At 40.6% G+C, this 24,926-nt stretch overlaps 1 protein-coding gene across 22 annotated transcripts in view; it reads left to right on the plus strand.

The window, feature by feature from the left end:
• EBF3 (EBF transcription factor 3) overlaps positions 1 to 24,926 on the plus strand; it is a 120,468-nt gene that overhangs the window by 80,748 nt on the left and 14,794 nt on the right. For 14 of the 22 annotated variants that reach the window (XM_072131271.1, XM_072131269.1, XM_072131274.1 and 11 more), the window contains exons 9-11: positions 3,410 to 3,543; positions 4,199 to 4,325; positions 22,453 to 22,541. In XM_072131271.1, coding sequence (XP_071987372.1) covers positions 3,410 to 3,543; positions 4,199 to 4,325; positions 22,453 to 22,541 — 350 coding nt within the window. The remainder of the gene's footprint in view (positions 1 to 3,409; positions 3,544 to 4,198; positions 4,326 to 22,452; positions 22,542 to 24,926) is intronic. The other 8 variants (XM_072131270.1, XM_072131275.1, XM_072131287.1 and 5 more) reach the window with 1 other exon arrangement.

Below are 24,926 nucleotides of genomic sequence, written 5' to 3' on the forward strand. Positions count from 1 at the left end.
TGAACAAAAATTTATAAAAAAATTGCTAAAAAATGAAAAATAACTCAGCATTCTGTTTTAAGAATTGGAAAAAATTAATGGAAATACAGTTAAAAAAATTTATAAAAATGGTTCTGGAGATTGCCAGGTGTGCTAGCATATAAGCATGCTAAATACATTATTAATAATATGTACCTGCATGCATCGTCCCCCTGCTAACACCTCATTATCCAATAATCTAATGTTCACCAGCAGCAGATCCACACTCAACCAAGACCATTTCCAAGTAAACTAATTCCCCCTGCTGTTCCAATGGACGTCTGCCATGGAATATCTTCTGTCCTCGAGAAGCATGGCAAATTATTGCAAACGGTGGAAAGGAAACAAACGAGAAAAAAAAAAAAAAACTGAAAAAGAAAAAAAAAAATAATAAAAACCTAGAAAAAAATTTCGTATTTCACAATGTTATTATTTTTCTTGTCACTTTTTGCAGAAATCACGTACTAATAGTCTGAACCTTGAGCAACTTGTATCGCAGCACCACCCGGCCTGCAGCACAGAACTGATTTGCATGCCAAGTACTTGTAATGCAGTTAGGTTTATGCAATAATGACAACTGAATCCAGGCTGCAGGGTTTTAGTGAGTTAAAGAGAACAGATGGCCCTAAGAGAGGTAAAAGGTATAATCCTATCAGCTGGAGTATCAGCCAGCCATCTGGACATCCTAAGCACAATTACAAGACATTTTAGCAGGCAGAACAAAGAAGTCTTCATGAGGCAAGATTAGGCCTGTTTGAGTGTCTCAATATTGTGAATTCGGAAAAAGGTGACAAATTCTGTGATATTACTCCGGGGACTTGGCTGATTAATCAAAACTGCTATAATTAAGATGTTTACTAATAAAATACTTGATCCGATTGTAAAAACGACAAGAAAAAAAAAAAAAAAAGTAGAGTAGGGCAAGAGTTTACAAAAAGATTTAGAGAAAATGTGGTACAATTTTTTCGGGGAAGTCGGGAAAACGGAAGGAATAAAATAAGACAAATCTACTCCTTGTATGTAATTAACGAACATCAAATGAGGAGGCGACACCTACCGGATATCAAAGATGCTCCCTTATTAATAAGATACAACGCACGGGTAACGCTTAGGTGCCTTTCGAGTTTTAATAATATAGTTGGGGCCTTCCACACAAGAGGCTGAGACGAGATGGGATCAGGTTGTGCTGCAGAGCTCCATGTGTGTGGAGCCCTGGGATACGAAGACTTTGCGTCCCCCCCCCACCCCCCTACTCTTCTGTTTGTGTATTGTGCATGTATATCATTAGATCTCCAACACTGTCTGTGTAATTCATTTTGCTATGGTTCCCATAGAACACATGTTCCTCCTCTATATGTGCATTGAAATGTATGCAAATACAAGCAGGAGGAGGACGGCTCTCGGAATATCCCGAGCCGGCTTCTGTTTCTTTTCCCACTCTCAGGCACTAGAACTTCCTAGACAATCTGTGTTTTCAGTCCCAGCTGCCAGATAGTAACCTCTTGTGCCTGCAATAGATTTGAGGGTTTTTTTCCCTCCTTTTTTTCCTTCCTCCTACCTCCCAAGTAAATTTGTTTACTGTAATTTTTTTTTTCTCCTTTTTTTTGGAGAATTATTTGCCATAATTGGCTGTGCTGATGAAGGTCATTCCCAGTGAGGAGACTTGTCAGTCTTTAGAGATCTGATCCTTTTCAAATGCTCTCCATGCAATTAAGAAAAGCAAATGTCATTCGGAAGCCTCAGAAATGAAAATTTGTATGAACTTATTAGCATGAAGTCAACAGCGCTAGTTAAGGGCAGGTTCTCAGTGTGTGCTCTGTTCCTCTGTTGCAGAGGGATATGCACATAGAATAAGCAAATATAACCTCCATTGGTCGAACGTCAAGGCAAACAATGGAAGGTGGCATGTCGAGAGCGTTCTAAACAACAATAGCTAGCGGTGATTAGCCATGGTGTTAGTTAGGATGAGGACCAACGTTCAACCCTTGTGCCGAAGCTCCTTGCACGTGTTTGCTTTGGAGACACCTGGGCCTTGTTACTTGGCGTGAGGACCTATTATACAAAGCCTTCGAGTAACCCTTGTAAAAATGTCAAAAGCCTTCGGATAAAAGTAGATGACGATGCCATTGATTCTCGTAGAAGTAGATTTAATTTAAAGGTAACTCAATGTCCTCGAGCCTAGACCCATACCCCACGTCAACACATCCGTATAACCCACACCGAGCTTCCTTGCCGCATGCTAAGTAGACGTCAGCCAGCTTGGAGCTCTCCAGTATAGGAACGACAACAAAAAGAGCATTTATATTGTCTGGAGGACAATCAATAATACAGTACTGTCAAACCAACCCCTGCAGGTGAGATATCGAGGAGCGGAATTTACTTGTAATAGGGAAAGTGTATATCTTAGGATCTGCTCCTTTGCATGAAAGTCAGCATACAAAAGACCATCAAAGCTGGTAAAAAAGGTCTGTCAACACCGTGTAAAAGACAGGCTGATCAAAGTGAAGAACAAAGCCATTCTCACAGAGGCTGAGCAGCCTTCAGCCCCAGCCTCGGCACAGTTTTACTGGCTGCTGTGAGCCCGGAGTGACTAGTGCCGCTTGTGCTGCCTACCCCACCGGAGCATTGTAATAACTCATGCAAATGTGAAGACTCTAGAGACAAAGAGAGGTCAAGTAAATGGCCCAGGGATTCATGTCGACAAACAATATTAGATGTAAAATGTCTACCTTTGACAGAAGTATTAATATAGAGCTTTTGATTATTTTTTTTTTTTCTTCTTGTACATGAAAACTGAAAACTAGTAATTATAGAGTCGCGGAGGAAAATTAAGTTTTGAACCAAAGGCAAAGATCGCTGATGGGGAAAAAAAAAAAAAAACACCCGACCCAATTAGCTGCTTATAAAGAATCCGAATTCTGAACATTTGCTGTTCCATTTCATTCAACAAGCCTGTGATTGACTGTGCTTAGATCTGTACAGTAAAGCAGATAAATCGACATGCCACATGCACGCGGCGCTTAATCATTTGTAATAGCCATATTTGCTTTGACACGTAATTTGCCGTATTAAGCCATTTTTCTTACTCGCTGGCAATCTACTTGGCCTGTGCTTTATAAAACATGTAACAGTTTGCTTTAAATACATTTCCATGCTGATGTATGACTGCTCTTTTTCTTTATTTTATGGATGCCTTTGCGCAACAAAAAAATTTCATGCATTTGTTTTTGTTACTTTTTTTTTTTTACACTTTTTCATGGCTTGTCATTTAGCATTGAGGAATGTTCTCTGTGAAATAAACCAAAGTAACGTTTCCTTCTCTACCTTTTTTTTCTCCTTTTTTTTCCCCCTACCTCCCCCCTGTTACAACCCACCCCTTACTCTGTACAAGTAGCTACGCCATGCATAAAAGCGATCAGTCCAAGTGAAGGCTGGACCACTGGTGGAGCTACCGTCATCATTATCGGAGATAATTTCTTTGATGGTTTACAAGTGGTATTTGGAACTATGCTGGTGTGGAGCGAGGTAAGACATACCAATCAGTCGGCTTTTGAACTGTAGCGTGTCTCCACCAACAAGATGTCGATAGTCAATTGACAAGTGGTATCAAGAGGTTTAATTTCAAACTACCTTTTTATCCATGAATTCACGAGCGGAGGTTGGAGCCTGGACACACAGCTGAGCATCGTCTAGGCCCCCTAGTGGAACGCTACGACAAGTCTTTGAGCACAATTGACCAATTAGTGTTAAAAATTACTAGGAGCCGGCATTGGTGTTGCCATATGGAGGCAATTTTCATATGAATCATGCCCTGTGGCCTTTCCTGCAAATCCAATTCAGGGACAACTTGACGACTTTTTTTTTTCTTTAACTCCCACCCGCAGAAAATCTTTAGCTCAGTGGGGTCTGCAGTCAGTCCGTTTATTTGTAATGATGTAAATATATATATATATATACAAATGTTGAATAAAAATTGTGGTTTGAAACGCGTCGGAATATGGCAGCGCTTAATAAAGTTATGGATTTATAGAACATATAGAACAATGTAACACATTGTTTTATTCGTCAGATCAGCGCTTATGAATATATATATTTAATATAGTACAAACAATTGTATAAGACTTTCTTGTTTTTTTTTTTTTTTTAAGACTATTTTTCTTTTATTCTTTCTTATCCTTAGCTGATTACACCCCATGCCATCAGAGTCCAGACTCCACCCAGACACATTCCCGGCGTTGTCGAAGTCACACTTTCCTACAAATCCAAGCAATTCTGTAAAGGCGCACCAGGAAGATTTGTTTATACCGGTAAGTTCCCATATTATTTCTATGAAACATGATAAAATAAATCTCTATTGACTGCTACTAATAGTTTTCATGCTGGGGCTGCGACCTCTCGAGTTTTCAGCTCCAGAATATGACGTGGTGTTTTTCTTTAAATAGGGGAGGGATGTTGTATTGTGAGCATCTGGTTCCTATCACGGTATATTGTGTTCTCAGCCAGAGTAACATTTAACCTTCTCAGTATGAGATGTACCATAGGGCAACAAGGCCTCCAGATAATGAAAGGGGAGAGCGGTGTGATAACCAGGCGCTTTATAAAGTACTTAAATCTGAAGTGCTCAGTAAATAGAGGGAGAATAAGGTCCTCTTTATTTTTCGAGGTCCTTACAGTAACAAATACTGACGGCACAGTTTCTCATTATGCTAAGAAAGGACAAACCCCAGACTATCCGTTCTGTAGAGCCTGCTCCTTTCAACAATTATAAAGATACAATTACCTTGGGAGAATGTGGCAGCTCAGTTGATTAGCACGGTGAATTAAAAGAGTGAGTCACAAATGACATGTCCAGCTATTTTCTACAGGTCCTTTGTATTCCCAGTGCACCTCACCCCGTTGTAAGAAGGTCAAAAATTAGAGCGAGAGATAACAGTTTCCAAGCAGCTTGCACTTAAGAAAAGAATTAACAATCATTCTGTATGTAATGGCCAGTTAATAGTATATTGCCTTCTAGATTGAAGCGAATAAGTGGCGATAAACCGGTGCTAAGTAACATCGGATCAGTCGGCTCTTTTACTAATCATGTTGCGGGGTGGGGTGAAATAATTTATTTCTTATTTAAGATGGAATAGTTTTATTTATCATGTAGCAAAGCTTAGTTAACATGTAGAATTGGATGGGTGGTTCTGTATTGTGTATCTTGGAGAAGTGGCCTACCGGATGTGGCTTGATATGATATCATTACGGGTAAATTGGAGCAGATCTGTAAAAATTCTGATCATTGATTATGTACCATCTGATTTGTTTGTATATTAATATTATGATTTAAGAAATAAGTGTTTGGTTCCATATTGAGTACTGTGTTTCACATTATGTAAAGCTTATATACAAGATCCACCCAATTGCCAGTCCCAAGCCGGGGGGGTGTTGCTAGAAAGTAAAGGGCTCCATGACAAAGTTTTGAAAGTCATCCCCTAAGTCTGGCATAGGCTGTCCTAAATGGAGATATATTACCTTTCCTCTTTCCAGCCTTCTCTTGTCAACAGGACCCAGTTCACAAGGTTCAGAATAACCAGACGTTGACCAATGTCAAGGCCCCGATGGACTGGTCTTTGGTTCCTAGTTGCAATCCCTGTAGTTACACCAGTGTCCTAAACTTGAAAAGACGCAGGGACATTAAGAACCTCTGTCTCCATACATTTTAGTAATTGAACACTCCTTCAGCATTCAGTGTTTGTGTTATAGTAGGGTGTCTCATATACTCCTGGGGTATTAAGGCTCTGAACACCTACGAGGTTGCATGAAGCTATGGTATAGTTCTCTAGAAAACCATTTACTCAACATATAACAATGATGGCAATTTGGGGTTCTCCCAGTTTACAATAAGGCCAATGTTGCTACTTTAGAACCTAAAAGCTCTGACACAGCATCCACATGAGTGAGAAAGTATAGAAAAGCAAAGCCAAGCAGCAGCACATTCATAATCTCATGGAATCTCCTTTCATTAATTAACTTGTACCAACTTTTCTCATACACTTGTAGGTAGGTCTCCTCCAATACAAACACAACACTACGCTCTATCATGTAGAGTATTTATAACGTGTAGGCGGCCTCCAGGATGAAGCTTGGCCGGACACATTGTTCTTCTAAAGCTGTAAATCCCACAATGGGTGTGTAGGTGCCCAGTTTGCTGTGAATTAAGACCCTTAATATACTGGTTACATTGTATCACTGTAGAACCTAACAATGGACAAAACTGTGATTCCGAGGGAGGAACAAGGTTCTCTGCTCCTCGCGTCACATTATTATCTGTCTTGAACGAATAACTTGTTCTTTGGGTCAGGAAGTAAGAGTTCTCCTTTTGGAGACTTTGCCAATTAAGGCCGCCTTGTAGGTGTGTAGAGAATTATAGCCATTGATGCCCTACCGGGGGATTCTGGGAAATATGCAAATACATTTTCCAGAATGGGACAAGGAAAACTATGCATCTTTTTGCTAGCTCCATTAACGTCAAGCATGACCTTCAAGAAGCCTAATGACATGATATGGGATTAAAGCCAAACCAGAATATCTGTTCCAGAAGGAACAGATTCCAAGTTTTAGACAGCACCTCTCCGACATGGTTGCATTCTTTAGCTGCTCTTGTGATCAGTTCTTCAACTTAAGTTCTATTCCAAGTTCTTGTGACAGAGTCACAGAGTCTATTTTTTGGAAAGCTGGGTGACATTCAATATGGCTGCCGTCCAACTTTTCCATATTTTCTGACCTAGGCATACTTCCACAGCTTGTCTGACCCACCACTGAGCGTGCAGGTAAAGCCCTGTGACCATAATTCTGGGCGTTTTTGTTCCATACAGCTTTCCTGGATAGATTTCTAAGAAAGTTTTTAGAATGTTTGGAGAGAAGTTATTTATTTTGCAGTGCAGGGTCCTCGATATTCCCTGCACATTGCTTACTTTTCACTTTCCATAATGACTCCTTTGGTAACATATGTCTTTGATTTCTGGCCTGCAAGACACGACACGGTTTATCTCCTATTCCACTTGAGAAACATGAGAAGTGGCCACTTTAATGATCTTTTGTGTGCATTCAAATGCGATTCTATCACTGACACCGCCACACAGTTTGCAGTCAATAGTCCTTCCCATCACCGGCAAGACAAACTAGCTGTCTCATAGGTCAGCGCACTTTAAACAAATAACTTGTATTCGCCGAGCAAATGACTGCTAATTACCTCCCACAAATCATGCGATTTTTATTCTATCATAATTCACAGCTACTTCATTTGTTCGGATCACACTTACTGCGCGCTGTGAATCCTGCAGACCGTAGCTCCAGCAGAATAGTCGGACGGGTTCTGGGGGTGAATTGGGGTTTATAAAATAAACACAGAGCAAATATTATTACAAATAGTGTGAAATTGTGGCCTCTTACATTAGTTTAACATTTAAAAAATCTTAAGGTTTAGAGCCAATGAACCACTGGAAAAAACATGACGTTTACCCACATGACTATTGCAGACGATCACTAGCCTGGTCACATGACACGCCTGCTTGCATCATCAGTGCGGCCTCGGATTGGCTGTCTTGGTCTTGGTTTAATTAATATCTATATAATATTTCAGTAGTATTGACCAACGAAACATTGGGTCTCGAGCGGTGGGGAATTAAAAAATTTAGTTGAGTTTTTGTAGCTATATTAATATCTTGAAAAAAACTTGAGAAACTTAACATCCACATAAATGAGTATGAAGGTTCGTTCTCCTACTTACCTCTCTTGTAAAGATACTGATACATTATGGCCAATCAGTCAATAGTCAAAGTGATTAACATTTACGACCCCTCCCCCCACACCCTCCTTAGTTGAACCAATGCTGTGGGGTCACTGCCCCCAATAATTCTTGAGTAATTGACTGCTACTAATATATAATATATAAAGACCATATTAATTAATAAACTTAAATGTTTTTGCTTAACAAGTTGGCTTGTCCTGGCACCAGTCAGTTAACTGTTTCAGTTCTGGGCTCTGTTATATTCCTCTCCTAGAGTGGCCGCCCCGAGCGCGTTGCCGGGCTGAGATTTGTGCGTTGTAATTATAGCTCGGTGACATTATTTTCGAGATCTCCGGTATTATGTGTGTCCTGCAATGTCTTTTGTTGTGAAGCTGACCAGTCTGCAGCTGTTCTTCTATTGGCAACACATTGATCACGCTGACAATGGTCTATGACTTGTCTGCATGAAATATTAAATGAATCGGTGCCCTTTTGTTTGTTGCTTTTTAACCAAACCTCTCCAAAAAGGGCACCGGGGGACAATTTAAAATCCTGATAACGATGTATCTACCAATATGCAAAAACCCATTTGCCCCTTAGTGATTTGTGGTGTGAAGAGCACGGATTGACTTTTTTATTTTCTTGATATTTTTGTCCTTGTTTCCCCCCCCCCCCTCTCATGCCTCAGAGGAGGTCGGAGGAATAAGACATAGCATTCGTGCTATTGCACAAGAAGACTATTTGTCCTAATCAGTGACACGCATTTACTAGAATTGCTTAAAATGAACTATACCTCATATAGAAATCGCACATTTACAGTGTCCCATTCATCATCGGAAAATTGAGGGCCGGTAAACTTTTCTGTTCCTCCGGCGGGATCGTAGACATGCATCAAAATGTTAAAAAATGATTGGTGAGAGGGAACTGTCTGCCATTTATCAAGGAAAGGAAACATTATTTGCTAATTTTCCAAGCTAGTCGGTGACAGGGTGCTTCGTCTTTGAACCCATAGTGACCAACATAGCCTTTTTGTTATTAGTACAAGTCAAGCGCTTTTTGGCTGTTGCTAACAAGACACATTTGTCTATCGTGCTTTTATTTTTTATTTTTTTCCATTATTATTTCCCTGACTGTGTGGCTGCTGTGACCAAGAGGCTCCTCTGCCTTTCATGATAGGATGCTGTATTTTATTTCTTTCCAGGTTTTTTTTTTGGTATCTCCAGACCACTGATAAATCAAGAACTTTTGGAGTCAAGGTGAAGGTATCGACTTGGCTACTCCAAAAGTGACATAAAGTAGACAGTCATTTGTCTTAAAATAAGGACAAAGAGGTCATTCATGCTCCAATCAATACATGCTTGGGGTTTTTTAGGATCAAATATCTATATCTCCGTTTTTTTGCTTGTAAATTATCAAGTTTTCATGGCTCAAGAAGTATAAAATAGATTTTTTTTTGAGAACCATCTTTTTTTTTTTTTTTGGACACCGATATTTAGCGTCCATTTCCTTGGTCTTATCAAGGAAGATACAGAGTACAAAAGTGACTTTAGGTGCCATGGATGGACTTTTTGTCAACCTTTGTTTTTTCCTGACCTCCCGTCATAGACATAAACAATCAACTCTGCCAAGCAGATACGTGTTTAAGGGAGAAGGATGGAATTGAACCCCTTCTAATAAAAACCACTGGCACAAACCCTTGACCCTTAAAAGCAAAAGGCAAAAACATGTTGAACTCTAACAGTTCAACCAAGAACCACAATAACCAGAATACCATTGGTCAACATGGTTGGGTTTATCACCATGTCCAGTCTGTGGACCACCTCTAAACATCTGCCTTTGATAAAGAACCTGTTAGGGACACCGTGTACTGGTATCATAGGAAGTCTGGAAGGCTATGCCCACAGATGCAGAACAATTGCTTGTCCTTAGGTGACGTCCTTCAAAAAGGTCAATATATTGTCTGGTCCACTTTGCATTGTAGTTTTAAGGATGAAGTATCATAGATATGTGAAAGCCACGAAGGTTTGAGGTTCTTTGATGAGGGTTCACATGTAAAAAGCTTGAGGATATCTGATATGTATGTTCTGTATATGTTACACTGGACTTTGTCTGGTCAACATCATAAGATTTAGTGATGGACAACGCACTAGACCTCGTAGACCAGGAATTTTTGTAGTTTTGTTGACGGTAAATCCCATAATTCATCTATTCCTCCACTAGTCTTACCCCTAGTTGGCCTAAGTTCTTTGTATTGTTAGTGTCTGGTGTTATCTGACATCGGCATCTGTTTCAGATATTGTATTACATGTTGCCAAAAGGCGCAGTATTCACTGTAAAGTTAGTGCAACTGATAGCCCGTTTTATTACTTGGCGTTCCGTACCTGCAGGGCTGGGATTGGTCGATTCGCTGGCCCCATAATAAGCTATAAATGAACATCATGTGTCCGAAGTGTAAACAGAATTGTTAGAACACAATACAATGGCCACCAACCAGGAAATTCCTTAGTGTAACAGGAAAGTGGAGCAGTTAGCTTCTTTTCTTTGCTTGGTGTCACATGACATTTCCATGATTTAGAGATTGTCCCCTTGGATGATAGAACTGTCCCCGGCATCACATCCGCATCAAGCCTTTATACCAAAGCTTCCTAAGGCTTCCCAGTCCCCTAGTATTTGTGATTCCTATGTAAGTGTGTGCACCAAGTCACCGGCAGCTTAGGCTCCACTTCTTCCGGCATCACTCGAGTCGCCCCTGACAGGAGAGGTTCTCGGGCCGAGTGTCAATCATTCCCCGGCAGCGCAGTCATTTATTTATGCAACTCTGCAAGTTAGCAGATTATAGGTTGCTGCCTTGAGCGAGGCTTAGACCCAAAGTTTCCATTTCCCATTCCTGAGGAAAAGTCTGATTTTTTTGCAGGAGCCAGTGGTGGAATATATAAGGTCAGTGTGTATATATATATATAATATGCATTGATTTTTGCCACAGTCTCAACTTCTAAAATGGAAAAGATTCTCTGCTCTTGAAGAACAGAGTAATAACATCTGCACAGTATCATCATTACAAATGGTCTTAAAGGGAACCTGTCATGTGTCAATTGTGGATAGCATCTTATAGAGCAGGCTGAGATGAGAAGATTGTACATAGTGTCCTATCTGCAGGCAGCATGTTATAGAGCAGGAGGAGCTGAGCAGATTGTACATAGTGTCCTACCTGCAGGCAGCATGTTATAGAGCAGGAGGAGCTGAGCAGAATGCACATAGTGTCCTATCTGCAGACAGCATGTTATAGAGCAGGAGGAGCTGAGCAGATTGTGTATAGTGTCCTATCTGCAGGCAGCATGTTATAGAGCAGGAGGAGCTGAGCAGATTGTACATAGTGTCCTATCTGCAGGCAGCATGTTATAGAGCAGGAGGAGCTGAGCAGACTGTACATGGTGTCCTATCTGCAGGCAGCATGTTATAGAGCAGGAGGAGCTGAGAAGATTGTACATAGTATCTTATCTGCAGGCAGCATGTTATAGAGCAGGAGGAGCTGAGCAGCTTGTACATAGTGTCCTATCTGCAGGCAGCATGTTATAGAGCAGGAGGAGCTGAGCAGATTGTACATAGTGTCCTATCTGCAGGCAGCATGTTATAGAGCAGGAGGAGCTGAGCAGATTATACACAGTGTCCTATCTGCAGGCAGCATGTTATAGAGCAGGAGGAGCTATGCAGATTGTACATAGTATCCTATCTGCAAGCAGCATGTTATAGAGCAGGAGGAGCTGAGCAGATTGTACATAGTGTCCTATCTGCAGGCAGCATGTTAATTTAGCAGGAGGAGCTATGCAGATTGTACATAGTATCCTATCTGCAGGCAGCATGTTATAGAGCAGGAGGAGGTGAGCAGATTGTACATGGTGTCCTATCTGCAGGCAGCATGTTATAGAGCAGGAGGAGCGGAGCACATTGTACATAGTGTCCTATCTGCAGGCAGCATGTTATAGAGCAGGAGGAGGTGAGCAGATTGTACATGGTGTCCTATCTGCAGGCAGCATGTTATAGAGCAGGAGGAGCTGAGCAGATTGTACATGGTGTCCTATCTGCAGGCAGCATGTTATACAGCAGGAGGAGCTGAGCAGATTGTACATAGTGTCCTATCTGCAGGCAGCATGTTATAGGGCAGGAGGAGCTGAGCAGATTGTACATAGTGTCCTATCTGCAGGCAGCATGTTATAGAGCAGGAGGAGCTGAGCAGATTCTGGGTGATTGGCAGCTATCTATATAGTTGGTACTGTAGTCTTTAGCACCACCAGACTCCTAAGCCCAGAAAAAAACTTAATATTTTCCTACTATATATACTGTATATGTGTGTGTGTGTGTGTGTGTGTGTGTGTGTGTGTGTGTGTGTGTGTGTGTGTGTGTATATATATATATGTGTGTGTAGTGTGTGTGTATATATATATATATACATACACAATACGACAAGTACCCCAGCAGGGCTCAGCCTAGTGTCATACTATAGTGTCATCCACCAGATGGGGGTCATTTACAATTTCCTTGGAAAAGAACAGGTGGGATTTGGAAGCTGCCCATTGGGATCAGGTACAGAATAGAGAAAGCCTTTCTTTAAGGTACAGTTCCCGGCTCTCTGGGAACACAATAGGATGAAATCCTCTTTTACATTTTTACACTAAATAGGTTGTAATAGCCTGTAGGTTGTAGACTTAGTAAGTGGAGGATATTAGTGCTGCTTGAGCAGGCAGGGCTGACTCCCAATGAGTGATGCCCCCAGCCCCTGCACGCCTTTTGTGTTCCCCGCGCACCTCACTATGCTCGGCTTACCCTGCCGAGTCCTGTGATTGAAATTCATTGCCAAATTTATTGAGAAATTAATGAGAAAAGCTGCAAAGTATTGACTTTGAGAGGAAAACACAACTCATCTTGAATGAGGAGGAAAATGCAGCAATAATTTAGCCGCTATTGATTTTGCCCTGTCCATGTATTGATCTTCATTTTACAATATTAATTTGCACCTGCGATCGGCTGCAAAGGGAACTCATTTCATTTCTTTGCAGTGTTAATGTACAAAGCATTCGGCTCCTCAGATCCTGTTCTACAAGGCGTCACCCGCAATATTTTTACCTCCCCTCTCAATCTATGCACTTGTTACCGAAATAGACTAAAAATTTTTTATTTTTTTTGCCTTTTTCCGTCTGACAAAATATTAAAGTGGAGCCTTTGTGAAATGTATCCCACTTCATGGCCCCGTAGGCTGTATTTCATCTGTGCGGGGGGGAAACTATCTGCAACATGAGATTCCGACCACTTCTCATCATCATTGCCCACATTGGTTCAAAGTTCATGAAATTTCTATGAGCATCGATCTCAACTCATTGATTTTTTTTTTTTTTTTTCCAGCAGATCTTTGAAATTTTAATTTCCCGAGCATCTGAATTTCTTATAGATGAAATGTGCTCGGGCCGAGACAGTGGATGATAAAGTGAAGGACTTAGCATTAGGACCAAGTTTATATATATATATATATATATATATAAATGGGGGGCGGTTGGGGGCAAAAAGGAATTTTGCTAAATTGTATCATCTTGTATGTTGTTTTAGTTTTTTATTTTTTTTTTACATGGATGAGATGGTCGAAGGCTTTGACCTCAGACCGGTTTTGGCCATAGCCGTTTTTTTTTTGTTTTTTTTAAGGTAACTTTATTTTCTTTTTGAAATCAAAGCGATTGAGAAGTAACCGGGGGAATAAGAAGACCTTCTTTAGCAGACAATCATTGGAGCACAGCAGTCTCTAACACCTGGTCAAGTTCACCTACTTACTTATCAGTAGGACATTTAATAACCTCAAGGTGATATAATTGCTATTGGCATCCGTCCCCCCTGGATTCTGGCGCTTAATGTGTAAACTACTTGTCAGCAAATAGCACTTTGTCGCTGAAATCGCTAACACCCCCTAGAGGAATGTCTCTGAATTGAGCAATTTAATTTTACTTTATTTAATTTTGACGCGTTATCTAGTTACTTATCTAGTCGGGGGCCAGAACGGACACTTCTTCAAGTCCAAGTCCGAAAAAAAACAACAACTTGTCTTATTTAACAACTCCCCCCCCCCCCCGTTTTTTTCCGTTTTTTCTTTAAATTGCCGCTTTTCCGTGCCCCCTAGAAGAGATCTGCAGATGTTCTTATGATGTAGTTATGCCTCTAATGTGAAAAACTACCTCATTACCAGGATCTGTAACCAGAAAACGACTGCATTATGACAAATGCAGGATTGGGAAGTTACAGGAAGATGATCATTATTGAAATGAAACTGGAACTGGTCTAATGGTTTGCGACCAGCAGCTGGAATGAAGCAAATGAATCCCTTCCTGTTATTATTATGGTAGTCAGGAGGAAAATGTGTGTCAGCTCCAGATTCCTTATATCTCTTTTGCTGGCTGCTCACTTGCTAAAACAATAGCGCGTCAGTGCTAAAAGAAGCTTCCGGCATTACAGATTCTTCCCTTCTATTTCCAACAAGGACGGGAACCTCTGCACAATGGCTTGGGAAGAAGCTTTGCACAAGCCGGACGATAATTAGAAATCTGCTTTGGAAGGGTCTCAAGTGTTGTATTTATTATTAATATTGATGGGTTATGAACACAGTGTCTGGTATTATTATCTCAATGGGTTGCTGGGCAGCACTTGAGTCATAGACTTGAACTACACAACCGTAGGGGTCATCTTTCCATGGACTTCCTCCTGGTGCCACCAGTTTCCACTTACATTCCAAAGTTATTTAATGGTTAAGTGGCTTCCTATACACTATGTGGGCCCAGGAAAGTCCCACAAGGGTCTATGTGAGAACATCCTCTATACAAATGTATATATAAGAAGGAAAATTAGTGACTCTATACTCTAGGTCAATGCTTTGTTACCCATAACCCATGGAGAATATATATAACAATTAACTGTCATTCAACTTAACTTAGCATAACCACTATAGAAAACATAGAGTGTCTACTCAACCATAGAGAAGGGTACTTAAACATGCCTCAAATCAGATCTCCTCCGAGGACACTGAACCCCAAAGTATATAGGAAAAACTCCCATAAACTATACTATTCGAGTTGATATTGGGTAACTATTGGGATATTCAAGATTGAGGATGGTTCTCGTGGTCATACCCTCATCAACTACAGATATGTAATCTATATGAAAAAACTCCAGCAAAAAGCTCCCATACCCTACACCAGTGGCGAACCTATGGCACGGGTGCTTTCTGTGGGCACCCGTGCCATCGCCCAAGCACACCAGACAGGCTTCAAAGAATTTTCCTGCAGTTCCAAACAGTTAAAAGATGCCGCTTTCAGCAATATTTTAAAGTGATGCGTTTCTACTACGCTGGTGCCCTCAGGAGGCCAGTGTGATTGAACGTTGTTGAAGAACAGGGAGCAATAAGTTACCGCTTTATTTTTGGTTGGCACCTCGCGATAAATGAGGGGTTGCAGTTTGGGCACTCGGTCCCTAAAAGGTTCGCCATCACTGCCCTACACTATTCAGGTTGACCTTGGGGGATAATGAAAACTATATAGACCACGATTCTCGAAATCGGAGAAGGTTCTAGTGGTCATGCCCTTAATAAGTACACATTATTTGGATTTATAATATGTTAAGGCAAACACAAATAGAGCCCATGATATAATATTCTACTAGACTGGATCGGTGACCTGGACGTAATACATGAAAGTATCATCAACATGAGAAAGTTCCTCGTCTTCTCCTGCCGCATTGACTATAGTTCCCTCAACATGATTTGACATCACACGCTGTTAAATTTTAATAAATTGCGCCATGATTAATCCCCCAAGTACATGAGAGTGACTTAAATATTTAGCTTGTTTCTTCTCCTGCGCCTGAGATGCATGTAGAGCATGCGGATTAACTCCAAAGCACTCACAAGTATTTAAATATGTATCCTCCTTGAGCTGTAGGCCATTTCGTCGTCTCGGAATCATTGAGTATATTTGGTCATGTCAGTCCCTATTTGTAGGACCCGCTCTGGATGTTGGCCTGCATATGATAACAGGATATCTGCTGCTTTCAGAGGCCGTCTGATTGCTTGCCTCATTTGGCATGGAATGTGATTCTCTCCTTTTCAGCTCCTCTGTTCATTCAGCTTTTTATTGCTGTGTAATTTCCCTATTCTAAAATAGCAGCTCTCCAACAAAAATTACTATGCATTAGGCCGCAGTCGCTGCTCAAATGGATATTAATACAGTTTATCTCTAAAAGGACGAATAATGTATTTCAAACAGATAAAAGGCCTCCCGTTAAATGAGGAATGTTAATATCTTATGGCATAGTTAATATAGAGATATTTCACAGGGGACGCCAGCTTTATGACTTCTGATAGAACACGCTGGAAATCTGTCATATCCGGAGCGATACAATTGTCTCCCTACTCAAAGATCTATAGGCTATATATATATATTTTCCCTCCAATTAGTCCGCTTTTAGTAAATCATAGGTCTGAAGTTTGGGCTGTAATTGAAAGGAGCAGGTTTTCACTTTAAGAATTCTTATTTCCAGCTTTAATCTTTAAGGTGACCATGCACCCAGCAAAGTCAACTGTACGTGCCGATTGTGGCAGAACTGACTATCTCATGTATGTCGGGGAGTCTCATTTCTCCCCTATTTAGTTATGCTGAATTTATGAATGCCCTATTGAATGGGCTCACTCACGTTTTCCCGCCATAAATGTATGAATATTAGGATGAAGCAGGGGTGGTGGAAGGTACGGCTGTTGACCAACAACTGTTGAAGGTGTATTGAAATCTTAAGCAACATAAATCATTTACCTCAGGTACCTCAAAGGTAAAAATCACTAGATACATCAATACTAATCTGAAATGGAAGGCGGTATCCAACATGCGGACACGTCCAGGAAGAACATTTTGAAATTTGACGCACTTGTATTCTAAACATTTTAAATACATCATGGCGCACGTACTGGAACTGAGGCGTTCCGAATCTGGGCAATATCTACCGTATTGCTCTGCGTAAGCATGGAGTTACGTTAGAACACAGTGGTTTATGTGCCACAGTGATACTGGCCTTTGATATGCAAAATATGTAGTCACATGACCCGGTGGTGAGTTATTTAATGTATCTTCCAGGTAATTTTGTTTTTATCTATATAACTCCATGAGATCACATCCAACTGAGAATCGTACAGATTTGAAATGCGTTAGTTCATTCCTTCTACGTATTTCAAAAATTTTTTGAATAAAAATGTTAACAAAATTATTTTCTTTGTGCACTTGGCCACGTGCTGGATACCTTCTCCCATTTCTGAACCACTACTGAGCCCGACTCCGTCTGAGCTGAGCATCAGCACCTGTTAGTATGAGAGGAGATGTTTACAGTTTAAAAAAAAACAAAAAACAATTCTACAACTTCATTGCACCATTATAACTACGTGTGCGGCACCGCGTGGGAGGTTCTTTACCAGTTTGTAGCCAATAGGCTTGCGGGAATAGTAAATATTTATATCTGTAAGTTTGTTGCATCCATCAATACACCATTCTTGCATTTTATTTGGCCAATTTGAGCTTTGACGAGGAATATCTTGACTATAGATAATATCAAGTGCACGTATGTTAAACAGGATTATATATTACACAGGCTTTAGAATGATTGAGTAGTAGCTGCAGGGCTTCTCCTAAATGCATATCATACCCGTTCATACCTAATATCACTGTTTGCATAGAGAGGTTGTAATTCAATGAATGTTGAGCCAGACATACCGCCACACAGTGCACGGCCCACATATATTATCATAAACACGCTCTGCTGTAGTCTTTCATGTAATTCTTCTTTAGCCATGACTCTTAAGTTACCCAAGGCTCCTTTCTCTAATTATCCACGAGGTCAGTAAGCAAAATTGGGAAGACGCTGGGAGATCAATACAAATTATCCCTGAGCAAACCAGTGCTGACAGTTTGAATTGCAGCATATGTTTACCCAAAATCAGGCAATTTATCTTAATATCAGCAAAGTAATGCAGTTCAGGTGAAAGGTCAGGCAATCTCTCCACCTCATAATTACCCAGTTCTAAAACAGGAAAGTGGTATTGATTGGCCTAGCTGAGTTCTGTGTGACTGGGACGTGCCAGTGCCTTGCCCTGGCTCTGCTGGGCTCTTGGCTTGTAAACTCGACACACTCAGGATTTATTAGATGTGTGGAAAAGGTCTTGTGTTTCCTACTTCACTTGAAGATTTTGCCAGTGAAATCTCTTCTCCTCCTCATTTTGTCAAGCAGCGGGGTGGAAGATCATAGTTTCTTTTTTTTCCCTCTGTGATTCTATGAGTTGCAGCTTCGCCTGTCTAGAAGTTCACGTCTTCGCGTGGTGGGCATGAGCTCTGTCAATTTATTCCGCTCTAGGAAACCTTTCTGGTTTCTGTTGGAACTGTACTATATGAATTCAGATATTTCAAGGCGTGTTGGTACTGGTTCTCATTAGCTAGACCCAGATATATAAAGAGTTTTTTTTATTTCCTATGCTCCATGGGAAAAAAGAATGCAACAGAAGATGGTAGTAGTTATCTCCAGTTTGGAGCACCTTCTGGTAGACCGCTAACTTGCGTAATAATTGAAAACTGAAGACTTTACCAGCTCAAGAAGTTGATCATTTCTGGTGGTGACCATCTAGGATGAGAGAGACCGAGACCATCAACTCTGTCCCACCAGCACATTCTTGTCCCTTATTGGGGAGAAGATCACTATGACCTTCTAGAACGTTCCCCGTTAAGATCAGCATTTGGAAGGAGAAAGATGACATGAGCTGAGCCAAGATAGTTACCAAATAATATCCTATTTGTAACAAAATCCTCATTTGCTAAGACCAAAATTAGGACATTAGTTAAACCCCTTCTGACACATACGCTACACTCCTACAGACATAAAAAAAATCCCTAAATGAAATCGAATCAGGCTGCAATAACAATGACTGATAGTGTCATACCCTCAGTTACCATGTGAAGTGACACATTGAGAATCTAGAGACAGATCCTGATGACACTCTCAATTACATTTATAAAGGGAAGGCCCCATAAGTGCTTCTCAAACGTATGGAAATCTCTGTTCCGAGATGAAAGCCTATAGTTATTACGAGTCATAAAGCTTGCATTAAAGCTTCTATCACCTGTCACTAACATTTGCATGAAATCAATAGCATGAAGCCATCTATCTTTCTCTTGACCACCTTTCATCGTGCTGGCTTCATTAAGTCAAACAGTCACAGTAATTAGGTCGACGCAGGAAAGAGGCTCGAATGTTACAAAAGCTTGGGAATATTTCTTTGGCTCCTCAGGACACAGAGATGGGCATTTATGAAAACGGCAGAAATGACATTTAGTCGATAGCACCGATTCTGGATTCATCAGTATGTATATCCATAGAGGAGTAGTAACAGGATCTAAAGAAACTAAGCAGTTTATGTCATCTAAATGTAGTCGCCCCTTAGTACATTTGTTGGGGGGATTTATTAGAGGATCAAGCCAACATGGCTGGGCTGGCCATCGGGACTATTTCTTCTGTGCCTGAATAGGTCATCCCTATAGACTATTTACCTGGTCATCTTATGGTTCAGTCTTGGGATCCTACAAACAATCATAATCTTGTCCAATTTTCTGGTTCCATTAGTGTCTAGATCTAAAACCTTTCCAAAATTCATAAAAGGGTTCTTAAGTCCTATTTGGAACTTTAGAGGTCAGATCTGAAACAATCAGCCTGAATAGGTCATCTCTCTAGACCATTAACCTGGTCATCCTGTAGTTCTGAACTACCAAAATATTGAATCGTAGTTGAGTTGTGTATTTGGGGTGTTTTTATGGTCCAGGTATGGAATATTATCAAAATGTTTACTGTAGTTTCTTTAGTTGTTATTTTTAGAAATTTTTCATATTTTAGGGTCCACATCGAGGACCATGACAAATTCAATTTTTTTAGCGGAAAGTCCACCTAAGTGAAAGGGATCGATTGCCATTTATATATATGTATTTGACAAGTGGAAAGCCATAAAATTGAAATCTGAACAGTTATTGCTTTTCCCTTAGTAGTTGATTTTTTTTTGGGGGGGGGGGCATTAAACAAATATTAATGTATATCCCACTCATTTGTATAACATTTTTTTGACCAAGTCCATGATATCACATGAGACTGTAGCCTTGCACACCAGTGTAGGCCGTAGGTACTGACATGACAAATGGCCCCCACCGTCACAGCTGACAGCATCCGATGATTGATGACCTGATTATGAAGTAGGTCCCATATACATATATATGGAATATGCATCAGAGAGAGTTAGGACTTCTGCCGTGTCACAGACGCCAAGGTATTTTTGAAAAGCCTTTGCATTTGCAGTAGACTTGAGCAGAAGGGAAAAAAAAAAACCAGGCCGAAATCTCAGAAAAAGCCGTGTCATGTAAAATCAATACATTGGATCAATTCTTTATTAACAAGAAAATGTCTTACTTCACATTCCTATGTGGACCTTTGTCTCCGGAATACATGATGGAATGTCAAATCAAATTGCAGTCTTCAACTTTCTGTCATGTTATCGAGTGCACACAATGGACGACTCTCCGCAAGATGAGCGCTCAATTGTTTAGACAAATAGCTACAACACTTTTCAGTCATCAGAGCTAATAATTCTGTTTTCTTTACTTTAAGTTCACCATCCTTTCCCATGGTTTTTAAGACTGGATGGGTTCGTATAGACTATGGGAATCAATAGATAGACAATTCACATTTACAAGCCTTTTGGATTAGAGATGAAGGCCTTTGGTTGTTCAACATGGACAACCTCTACTTGTTTAAGTGAAAAAAGACCTCATAGTGCAGATTAGGCTAAAGTAGGATAACTTTCTTAAATATATCAGATGTTTCATATGCCAAAGGCAAAAAAACAATGGGAACGCTCTCTCTTCTGCCCCATTTGAGCTGGGCAAGCAAGTGGAAGGAATATGTGTGGACCAATCTGGTATATGGACAACCATTACAAATGTTCTAGATTCCTACCAATCTGCTTGGAAACTTTAACAGTAAGGCTGCATTCACACACATGTTTGGGGGACGTATATGCGGCCGACGTTTATACGGCCAATATATGTCCCCCATACACTTCTATGGGCTCACGACACCGTACGTGAGCAGTACGGTGCAGCACACATGCGGCACCGTACCGCTCCACAGCCCGGTAAAAGATAGGACATGTCCTATCTTTTCCCGTGTTACGGCGCCTTGCGCTGTATAATGCCATAGAGAGGGGCGGGGGTGAGTAGCGCTCACCTCCTCCTTTCCTCGCGCTCTGCCGTGTGCCCGCCGCGCTATGGTATGGCGGGCAACGGCAGTGTGTATGTAGCCTAAGTGTTCAATTTCCCTACAGTGCCTCCACAGGTGAAAAGGAACATTACAAAGTTCTCGTTGAAGTCAATGGAAAGTCGTCTCTGTAGTTGATCCATCAAGGTCTTGAATGGGGAACATCAAAACGAGACACCCTTCCAAATGTAGCCAAAAATATTCCAAAATATTTGTGAAAAGTCTTTGGACAACATCAGTAAGCCTCAAATGAAGATGAGAAAAACAGGACCAATCCATTACTGGAGCGATCCCCCTGAGTGATGGGTCCTAAGCATCTACTGTCGGTTTTAGTTTTCAGTTGAGCGGGGAGTAATCGGAGATATAGTCTTACGTCAGAGTATGAGAATAAGCTTTGATGAATGTTTTTTGCTTTTCACTATAGAGTTACCGGGATAAAAATGATATCAGTATTACCAAGTAATATACACTAATCAGTATTTTTATCCTAACTCTGGAGCATTGGCCTTCAGGCGTGTTTTTTGTTTGCCAGCGCTATAATAAAACCCTATGACTTCTTCTAAAGCTTGTTAAACACAATGTGTGGAGTCTAACACACTCGCGATCATGATTCATGCACTGTACACAGCGGCGGATAGTGTTGATTTACGACCAGGCGCAGTTCATAGTCAAAATTACAATTTGAGGGGGTGGGGGGGAAAGATTAATTACTATTTGTGGTCTGCAATTTCACCAGGCTAGTGGATTGCAGCAGTAGAATGATAGTGCCTTACATCAGTTTGTAGTCAGCCATTCACAGATTATTAAAGCTTTGCAAGATTAAGTGCACCTCCTGCCTAGTGTGTGCTCAGGCAATATGCTAGACAAAAAAGGACCAGAGGGATAAATCTCCAACAGGCAATAGCTGGGCATATGTCATAATTGCCAGTTAGCCATAAATTTGCAGCTAGTATGGAATAGTGTGTGTGATATAGCCATCATATCATGTGTGTATGCGATGCTGTGTATGACCCGCTGATCTTGCCTTGAGCTTTTCTTGCATGTTCTGCGTTTTCGGTTTATTTGCTTACAAAGTCCATTTTTATTGAGATATTACCAGGGACCGAGACCATTATGAACATCTCAAAACAGTTAAATAGGGTGAGGGGTTAAGGTGTGGGTGGGGGCTATACATGGGGTTTTATCCAAGAAACGTATCGGTGTTCGGGTTACGGATTGGGTCAGCCATTATATTGTAAATGTTTATATGGTTGTGATAATATGTAGATTGCACAATGTTAATCCGTAAATAATTTATTTTCCAGCACTGAATGAGCCAACCATAGACTATGGATTCCAGAGATTACAAAAAGTTATCCCAAGGCATCCAGGAGACCCAGAACGGTTACCAAAGGTTAGTTATCAAATATATATTACCTTTATTTATAAGAAGGGTTGTCACAAATGGTTACCTATCTGAGGTGCAGGTGATTAGTGATCAATTATTTAGGATCCTACCGGGACCTCTAGGTTCCCTTGGTCCTCCACATGCATTGGTCCTTTTCAAATCTATGGGACTTGGTGCCGTATGGGACCCCAGGTCTTGAATCTGATTATAATTACCTATTGCCCATTACTTACCTGCAGTATTATTGTAGCAGAGATATGGTTGTATCAATATGTGACAAGGTCAACCAGCCTGCAATATTAGTTGTAACGGTCTATTGTGTTGACCTACATTCACCAGTTTTCAACCTTTTCCTATTTTTGGGAAATTGAGGTACGAGAGATGTCAATTGGCTCGATACATTGCCTAAAACTGAGACTGAATCCCTCTTTTCACCCTGTATAGACTACATGAATGCTGTTCAGAGTGTTTTAATGCAAACTTAGAATGAAATACAATAAAATGTAGGCTGCCTTTATTATTATTCTAAAGATTGATTGGTAGTTACTCTTGATTCTGGAAATTCCTGCAATAAAACCCAATCGTTACAAAAGCAGAGAGTTTCTGTACAGAGTAGTAGAATAAATCAAAGATAACACTTCTTAAAGAAATAAGGAGGGGGGCGCGAGCCAAGTATTTCGATTCTGCAAGGGGAACATAAACTTCCTGCATAATGAAATAGTTCAATTAAACATTTTCCACTCCAGTAGCCTGTAGTGATTTCCATCTAACCAGCCCCACTCTGATCTGTGATTATGTGACTCTTGTTTTCCTTTCATTTTCTAAAGCTCGATTCAGTTTAATCTTTTGTTTACAAAGGTTTTGTTATAAGTCCCCGACTTAGCGAGCGAGCAAATGAAGTCCACATATTAATATCTAGAGGGACTTTTCATTTAAATGCACCAGACTAAAGCTGCCGCCGTTGTTTATGCTCGTGAATCGGGCTGCATCGGACGGATTCTGATCTATATCACTGAAGTGGTGCTTATATCATTTCCGTTGGATTCTTTTGTGATGCTGGAAAGGCATATTTCGGAATAATTTCTGGAGCTTCCGTGCTGTTGTCATGAACAGTTTCAGTTTTTATTGTTTATGTCTAGGAGGTCCTGGTGGTAGGGTAGTGTATCAACTTATCACTCTAACCTACCAAGGGTATTTAGATAGAAGGCTAGGGCAATAAATTCAATCCCGAATGGACAAAGCCTTGATATGACTCTATATTACTGGTGAAATCATATACTTAGGACATCATGGGCAAATTATTATTAAATATGGATGTTTGGAATGCAAGTTGATGTTTTTTAACCTTTGCATGGAAGGGTGGAATGACACCAAAACTAAAGATGCCAATACACACTGGAACATGCCATCCAACTTGTCATTTTTGGCAAGACCAGACAAACGTCAAATGTGTTTGTAGTTCTACCCAAGGATAGCTGTTCAGGGAAAGGGGAGGATTGGGTATGTAGGATCTCAACATGTTCATTGTTTAACTACAAATGAAGCCTGGTAGTAACCTATTTCTATCTCTCCACTATAATCATCCCAATCCCAAACCCTCCATTCAAACCAAATTTCCCACATTTGGTTTTTAGTTCCACCATCTTCTTTGCAAAACCGCTTCCAATTTAGTTGCATTCCCAAAGAGAATATGTAAATTGGAGATCAACATTCATGATAAATATAATTTTGTAAGAATTTATCACTCTACTCCAGTAGTACAGTAGGGAGCACGGACTGGTTCAGGGCTAATTTTAGACTACCGTACCCTACAATGGGACAAGTTCCACACCAAACGAGGAATCGGCATCTACAAACGTTGACCCTTGCCTGAATGTGAAGGGCAACATAGAAAGTAAGGCCTTGATTACCTCAAATAAGGTTTTCTTGGTCTTATTTGCTACATCATCTTACTGACACGCCAGCAGGCATGCATATATCACCACATCAACTCATACAATTGAATGCTAAGGAATGTTCACCAAGAACAATAGACAGGACTTGTGAATATAAACTACATTTATCACAATTTAAAGAGAAAATCTAAACCAATCTTTCTCTCCAAATTGTTTCATCAACCAACGTCTATATGTGAAAGGTTTGGGCCTCTACCTAAAATGTATTTCTCCCTCCCCCCCTCCCCTCCTCATTCCAATGCCATTATGCGCCGAATTTCCATTCACCCAAATTCAATGTAAATAATTTGATGTGATAAATACATTGGTCTTGGAGAACAAAAGTTCAGGCCAGACCATAAAAATGCAAACACAAAACGTACAACGTTGTTAATAAAAACCTGCCAAGAAAATAAGAAAACTGTTTCTCGGAGGTTGATGTAGGACTTAGAAGGCG

Source organism: Engystomops pustulosus, chromosome 11, assembly GCF_040894005.1.
Source record: "Engystomops pustulosus chromosome 11, aEngPut4.maternal, whole genome shotgun sequence".
NCBI classification, from domain to species: Eukaryota; Metazoa; Chordata; class Amphibia; order Anura; family Leptodactylidae; genus Engystomops; species Engystomops pustulosus.